At 33.0% G+C, this 8556-nt stretch overlaps 1 protein-coding gene across 1 annotated transcript; it reads left to right on the top strand.

Moving 5' to 3' along the window:
- The first annotated feature begins 7342 nt into the window (after nt 1-7342).
- On the top strand, nt 7343-8301 carry LOC133860382 (LOB domain-containing protein 24-like). Its single transcript, XM_062296003.1, has 2 exons — nt 7343-7495; nt 8020-8301. The coding sequence occupies exons 1-2, from the start codon at nt 7343-7345 to the stop codon at nt 8299-8301; spliced, it is 435 nt and encodes a 144-aa protein (XP_062151987.1).
- Nucleotides 8302-8556: the final 255 nt, after the last annotated feature.

The raw sequence follows: 8556 nt of genomic DNA, 5'->3' as shown, positions 1-8556 counted from the left end.
GACGTTGGTGAGGATCTGAATCCAGTTGTGGAGAAGTTGATTGGATTTAGATTACACAGTTAGTACGTAGTGGTTTAATCTAGAACTTGGTTACGGAGTGAAAATTATCCGGTCAGGATCTAAATCCAGCTGCAGAGACTTTTTAATCTTAGTTGATTGGATTTAGATTATATATAGTGGTTTAATTTAGAACTTGGTTATCTTTAAGTTTGTAATAAGTAGTACTGTTTGTCATTTCTCTTTGTGTAAGAATTGTATATTGATCAGCATTAATTGCTCTTTGAACCCTAATCTTATTAGTATTATAAATCTTACATCTTTGGTGGATTGGTTAATAAGCTTTGTCTTTGTCAATTACTCTTTCAAATATAAACTCAATTAGTTTAACCCGGCCATTTACGACTAGAAAATAAAATAAAATAACAAGATTAACCAAGCAAAAAAAGAAAAAATTACTAGGATCGACCTTTTCACATTGCCCAACCAATTGAACAAAAATCAAGAAAATCGTTCTTAATTCTTTCTCTCATGCCAATTCTGATCAATCTAAATTACTTAATTCTCTGACTCATTGTTTCATAAACATTAATCTATCACCACCACACCCCTAAAAGAATCGTCACAATTAGAATTGTAACTAAACGTGGATAATGGAATTAAGACAATAGATTTATGTAATTAATTAATGAAAAAAAAATACAAATATCATCATTATTGAAATGTTTGGCGATTTAGTCTTTATTATATATATTTTTAATTTGAACAATTAATTTAGTCTATACACATTTCATTTATAACAAATCAAACATTCTAGGCTTCTACTAAAATTTTCTATTGAACCTATAGATTTTTAATCATGTAAGATGTGATTTTCCACCACATCATCCATAATGGTGAAATGATTCCTAATTTATATGATAAAATAATAATTCATGTTCTCTACAATCTTCTCCTCACTCATTTGGTACGCTAATTATAATTCCAATCTTATACATGATTTTCATTATTGATCATCATTGTTAGCTTGTTTTGTTTTTGCTTTCAATTCTTGATTCATTCATTCTAACCAACATTAATTATTGTACCCTTCAACAGAAGGATTTGTGGATAAGGGTTCCATTACCTGTTGGAAAGAAAACTAGAAGAAATATTTTAGAACCTTCATGTGCTTTCTTGGATTTTGCGTTTTAATTAACCTTAATTAGTTTTCAATTAGGTCAATTTAATACATGATTTTATGAAGGTTTTAAATCTAAGACCTCTAACCATTTTTTCCTCAATTAAATAACAAAAATGACTTGAAAATACGAAGGAAAAGTATGCATATCCCCCCGCAAATACTAACACCCAATTTGCAATGTCTATCATATATTTGTAGAGTTGTAAAAAAACGAAGAGAAGAAAGAGAGTTGTAGAGAGAAGAGAAAATAGCAAGTGATGAGAAGAATAAAATATATTCTCGTTGTATTACTTGATACAAAGTTCCTGTTATTTATACATGTATTGATAAAAAATGAAGTAACATAATTATAACTAACCTTAACTAATCCAGCTCATCAAACTAACCTAACCAACTTAACTAATATGTTGATACTCCCCCTCAAGATGAAATGTATATATTAATAAGAGCATTCATCTGGGACAAGAGATGAGTAAAAGAGGTTCATCTAAAGAGCTTTTGTAAAGATGTCAACAAGTTGGTATTAAGAAGTAACATGCAGAGTTCGTATAAGCCTTGTTTGAATTTTTTTTCACGAATAAGATGGTAATCAATTTCTATATGCTTCTTTCTTTCATGGTAAACAAGATTGGTAGCAATATCTAAAGCAGCTTGACTATCACAAAATAAAAGAGCTGCTTGAGAATGAGATACTAATACTCGGCCTCATAATTTCACAACATGTGGAAGCCATAGACCGGTACTTGGCCTCTTCAGAAGATCTAGATACCGTTTGTTTTTTCTTGGATTTCCTTGAAATAAGGGAATCTCCTAAAAACACACAATAGCCGGTAACAGAACGACGTAGAATCACAAAAGGCCTTTAAATGAAAATTAGAAGAATAAGAGAAAAACCAGCCTTGTCCCAAAGATGCTTTAATATATTTTAAAACTCAATGAGTTGTATCAAGATTTGACTGTCGATTATCATCTGTAAATTGACTTAAAACTTGCATATAATAAGCAAGGTTAGGTCTAGTAATTGTCAAATAGAGTAAACGTACAATTAATCTTCTATACCTGGTGGAATCTTCAAATAAAACACCTTCAATACGTGAAAGTTTAACATTCGGCTCCATAAAGAATTTTGCAGGTTTGTAGCAAAAAGTCCAAAATCTTGAAGAATTGCAATAGCATATTTTCGATGACATACTGAAATACTTTTAGCACTTCAATTCTAGCAATCTCTAACTCAAGAAAATATTTCAATGAACCTAGATCCTTATGTTGAAATTAAGCATTGAGAAAACTCGTGAGATTAGATATTTCCATAGGATCGTTGCATGTAATTACAATATCATCAACATAGACCAATAAGGCTATATAAGAAGATCATTTCAAACAGGTAAACAAAGAATAATATGATTTAAATTGCACAGTCATGATTAATACATGTGGTAGATGTTACAAATATTATATTATTCTTTAGGTTTATTATATTTCTTATATTAGGGTTTATTCCCTGCCTTATGTTGTCTAGGGTTTATTGCTTGCTATTCATTGTCTTTCTATAAATAAGACTTATGTAATATTAATATTGTTTTATATACTTCAATATAGTAAAGATGTGGCCCATATGCCTTTTTACGCTTCCGCTCTCTCTTTTTTTTTTTTTTTTATATATTTATTCAATATATTTAACATGGTATCAAAGCTACTTTCTTGTGGCCTTCAACGTCTTTGAAGTTTTCCAAACTTCATCATCCTTTAAGTTTTCCAAAAGTCCTTTGCGTGCTCTATGACTATCTCATAATTGCAGTCGTCCACATATCGCCTCACGTCTCTGCCTCTGTTGCCAGTGACTTACCCATCTTCACCGCATCTCTTTCTGGAAAACTAATCTCAGAATCAAGCTTTTGAAAGGTACGAATTTGTCGATATGTGGAAGTTGAGCCACCATAGGCTACCGCACATGCAGCCCATAGGCTTCCACACCACCAAAGTCATCCAATTGCCTTGGTGACCACTTCATTTGAGGTCTATAGTTCCACGACCGCCATGATTTGCCGTATTAGACTCCCCACGCACCCTCATGCGCATTCGTGTCTTTCGACCCTCCTACCACACACGACCACCCCTCGATCCCTTCTTTCACGTGCCTCCACCCACTGTAGGGCCTCCCTACGCATCTTGTCACGTTCTCACGTGCTACACGTGCGTCTTTCAATAAGTGTGATGCGCTTTAAACATGATCCTTTCTCAACTCGGTCCTTAACTGGGTCCAATCATGTTCAACCCAGTCGGCCCAAGTTTGCCGGGCCCAACTTGGTTCAACCGAGCAGACTAACCATGTCAAAATCAACCCAGTTCCAAATCAGTCAACCCGGGTCACTTCATTTTGAGTCAATTCGGCCCATCAAACCGGTCCACTGCATTGAATCTCAACTCGATCCACGGTTTTCGGGTCCGATCGCTTCAGTCAACGGTCCATGGGTTTCGAGCCAACCCAACCCATTAAATTGGCCCGTTTCTCTTAACCCAGTCCAACGGGTTCATGGTCAAGTCAAGCCTAAATCATTTAGGACTAAATCAGCTTAGCCAGGCACCGCCAAACTCTGGCAACTTTATGGTGACTTTTCTAGCGATCCACCGGCCAATTCCAACAGCTTTTCCGGCAAGGAAAAAAAAAATCTACTTTCCCTTACTTTTTTCCAAACACCTTGAGTTTGAGAGGGGATGTTAAGAATATTATATTATTCTAAAGAGTTTATTGTCTTTCTCTCCGGTTGCAAAACTCACCAATGCTTTGTAGCCGCAAAAGCAAGCAAATAATGTACAGTGGTGAGTTTTGCAACTGAAGGGTAATCAAGATCTTTACATTTGGTATATCCCTTAGCTGCAAGTCGAGCTTTGTAACGCTCTATGTTACCATATACTCTATATTTGATCTTATAAACCCACTTACATCCAATAATATGTTTTTCAGGTGATAGATTAGTATGAGTCCATATGTTATTTTCCTCAAGAGCATGGGTTTCATTTTGCATAACCTCACATCAATGTGGATATTTTACAGCTTTATGGAAAAACTTAGACTCAAAATGGGAGGAAACAACTAAACCAATGTGTTTTTGAGAAGCATAAAGTTTGTAATAAGAAATGAATGATGGAACATCATAAGGCATATCTAATGAAGTGGAATAATTGTTCTTAGGAATAGATTGGAGTGAGGGAGAAAAAGCTGCAATTTGACAATGAAAATCCTACAAATAACCAGGCACATGTGTAATCCTAGGTGACCTACAAAGAGGAACAATAATATCGTAACTTGAAATAGGAGAATGAAAAACAAAATCATTGGTTGACCTTGAATGAACAACAGAATCATTGATTGCCAATGAAGATGGAAGGTGGTCAAGATTAGTAGGATGTAATGGAATAGAAGAAAGGGGAGATACTTCATTGGATACAGATTTAAGAAAGGGAAGAAAACCTTATGAGTTTTGGGGACTAAAGACCTGAGGTAGTGTTTGTTATTAGTTATTAGTTATTAATGTAGTAATTAGCGTAGATCATAAATGAAATTGAAGGCATTTTCAATAGAAAAAAGCTGGCACGTGACTTATACTGAAACTTTTCATTGAAAGTTTCAAACTATAGCACCCGTTGCAGACGGATTTGACTCATTGACTTTGTAAGCTATAAAGCCTATAACATACTTGAGATCAATTTTTATATAATTTTAGATGCTTTGTATTTTTATTTTTATTTTCTATTAATGCCTACATGTTAACTTATTGATATAGCAATTATATATATATATATATATATATATATTTGTGAAGTTTGTTAGTTTGATAGGTATACTTTTTGTTGTACAAATATTGTGTTATAATTTATATTTTGAATTGTGTTAGTATATTTATATATGCAATAAAAACTTAGTATATAAAGAGAAAAAGAAAATAATCTTGCCATTATATTTATATTTTTAGTTCCGCCCATACAAAAATAAATTTATGGCTCCGCCACTATTGGAGTAGAATTAGTGCCGCGTTGCCCGGACGGATACACTTGAATGCTGGATTTTTCTCAAACTCTGAATAGCGGCTGGACGATTTGCCATTACGTCCGAACGGATGCAATCTTGAACAGTTCGAAGTTTCTAGACATTGATGGGCGTCCGAAAGGAAAGTTCTTGTTGTCCGAACGGATGTTGCTGACTGATGAGCGTCCGGACGGAAGCTTGGGATTCGACTTCTCTGAGTTGGAATCTGTACAGAATTTTCTTTGAACACTGAAATATCCTTTTTGAAGCTTGTGACACTTGCTACTTGTTATAATGAGGCTCTTTCCATATCAGAGAAATACACTCTGAATATCTGAAGACTCTGAAATAAACGGCATCCCTGTGAAATCAGCAACAGTACATGATAGTGATTTTGTCCAACAGAATGTAGCCAACACAAAAACTAACAATCCCAAATCAGCAACTATAAGTAAATCAAAACCCAATGAAAATCAATTCTACCATGACCCATCAACATAGCAGAATGCCTCAAAATCTTAATCTAATCAAGCCTAGATAAAATCATACCCAAAATTAACTCATAACAGAGTATAAATCATAGATTAAAACTACAAAACATCAACTAATTCCTCTGAAAACCGAAACCCCAAGAGGCTTGTACCATTCAGCCAACACACCCATTAAAACCCTAAATTTCTTTCATCATTACAAAACCCAAATCAAACCCATTAGAGTATTCACCTAAATTAGTAGCTTTTACAACCCTAGGATTTCTACATAGATCAATCAGATGATGCAGCGTGGCAGAGGGAAATTGTCTTTTATTTAAAACCCCTCCAGCTTTTATGAATCATTGTAGAACCCCACTAATTTAAAAATCCTATCTTTTTAATATTTAATATCTAACCCCACATTTAATTTTAACAACACTTTTACAAATGTGATTAATTATTTATTCAATTATGACCTATTATAACAATTATCTATTTTAACCCGTTATATTTTATTTTTATAACATAAATATTACTACCTAGAATATAATTATTACTCCAATTTTTATTATTTTATTTTAGACTATTTTATTTCAATTACATATTTATAATCACTAAAAATGCAAGACTAATTCCATCTTATTTAATAAATGTGATTTATTTAACTGCTAAATTTTCCATTTAATTTCTTGGTCTTTACACTAAACGCCTCATTTTAGTCTTAAACTCGCCTAATTATTCCATTATTTTATTTTAAGCAGATACAAAATGTATAATTAGTTTATCTTTTAGGGTATTCATATATTCAAATCTCAAAGTTAAATCCAAATGAATTTTAAAGTAATATTTTTTGTCTAAATTTTAATTCGCTTGCATAACAAATCATAGTCTTGTGAAATTATAATTTAGTTTCTTTTTTATTGGAAGTTCGATTTTAGATTTTTTATTGGTACGTAGTCCATTGTGTGTATGTATTAAACAATAAAATATCATTCACATAACGTTGGCAAGAGGCAAGAACGAAAGAATTCAAAGAATCCTATACGTGAAGAGCAGAGTTATAATGTAAATTAAATTATTAACTTTATCTATTTTTTATTATGTTAAACTTTTAAAATAATTGGTGACGTGGCATGCCAAAATAGAAAAGCCTAACAATTATCCCTCATTTAAAAGATCATATATTTTTGTATCAAAATGATCAAATTAGACTAAATATGTACGAACAGAGCGTCTAAGCATCATCCTTACTTTCCATTTTTCATTTCTTACGAAATTGAAAAAACCATTGATCAATTAGTTAATTAATTAGTTGGATATAAATTTCATTAGTAATTTTTGTTCATATTTGAATATATAGAGGATCCATCCATATATGGTAAGGCAAAACCCTATTGTGGAGAGAATTCTCTTGGGTCTACTCTTACCATGCATATATCTCAAAAGCTTTCCTTTCTAATTATGTCCAAATTCGAAAAAGAAAAAACTAGCCGTTAGAAAATCTCTCCAAGCTAGCTCATTGTTCACAATACAAATACTGGCTTTTTTCTTATTTAGACAAATAAGTCACCAAAATCTCCATTAGATTTTCTTCTACGAGAGCAAAATATTGAGGAAATCTTTCTGTGATATTTGGGTTAGATTCTTTGTAGGATTTGGACCATGATCTCTGGTCGTTGTGCAGCTTGCAAGTATTTGAGAAGAAGATGCCCTTCCGATTGCATTTTCTCTCTTTATTTCCCTCCCAATGATCCTCAAAGATTTGCTTGCGTTCACAGAATCTATGGTGCTAGCAATGTAGGAAAGATGCTCCAGGTATATATATACGTAATATTTTTCTTACTACATTTCCTAATTAAATATACTTTTATGAACCACTCATTACACTAAATTCCATGTTTATTCTCAATTATAAAATATTTATTCATGGAGATCGAGAAGAAGTTGTACTATTATGGTCGACGTACATAATTAGGGCGAGGCATTTTCTATACGACCCACGAACTTAACACGCACCCAACACGAAATTAAGGAATTAGGGTTGAGAAGTACTACTCCGACCCAAATTCAATTCATATATAGTCTTATATTCATACCTCGACACGCGAACACGAACATGAACCGCTACTCCTAGTCATAATCCAGAGGACTTTGTTAGCGTTTGCTTAATTGATGTACACGTGTCATTTTACATTGCCTCTTCTTCCTACATATATATGATTACTCTTAGAATATATGTTTGTTTCATACTTAATTATGTATTAACTGAATTTTTTTTTTATTATATATTGTTTGGCATTTTTTTTTTTTTTTTTAACTTTGTCTTTAATTAAATTTAGCAACTCCCACCACCTCTCCGAGCTCAAGCAGCGGATACTTTGTATTTCGAGGCACGATGTCGTATTGAAGACCCCGTTTATGGGTGCGTTGGCATTATCTCTCAATTACATGAACAAGTACAGAGTGCAGAAAGCGAGCTAGCTAAAGCCCAAGCTGAGATTGCCTTCCTCAATTGTAATCCGCAAGAAGCTCCAGCCCCAATTGAAGCCAATTCCAACTTCAACAATTTATTGCCAGAGCAATATTTGTGTCCTCCTTCCGCTCAAAATTCTTGGTTTTAATTAATTAGAGTTTTTTTCAAAGGCAAATTTAACACATTTCAAATAAAGGATTTATATTTTCCCCGATCAGCAAATAATTTATTCTGTGCATATCAACTACAAAAGCTTTGTCTTGCATTTTAAGCTTGCATACACTATTATTCCAAGAGGCATGAAACAACAAAGAAATTCATGGAGCCTCTCAAGGTTATCAAAGAAAAAAAAAAAAAAAAAAAAAAAAAAAAGAAGAAGAAGAAGAAGAAGCTATTTTGCATG

Source organism: Alnus glutinosa, chromosome 2 (genome assembly GCF_958979055.1).
Source record: "Alnus glutinosa chromosome 2, dhAlnGlut1.1, whole genome shotgun sequence".
NCBI lineage: Eukaryota > Viridiplantae > Streptophyta > Magnoliopsida > Fagales > Betulaceae > Alnus > Alnus glutinosa.
This window is presented reverse-complemented; position numbering and strand designations above follow the sequence as displayed.

Bases quoted from the DNA above. Each gene is read 5' to 3' on its own strand.
- LOC133860382 (XM_062296003.1), top strand. From the start codon at position 7,343: ATGATCTCTGGTCGTTGTGCAGCTTGCAAGTATTTGAGAAGAAGATGC. The intron at 7,496-8,019 runs GTATATATATAC...AATTAAATTTAG, and splicing joins ATGTAGGAAAGATGCTCCAG to CAACTCCCACCACCTCTCCG.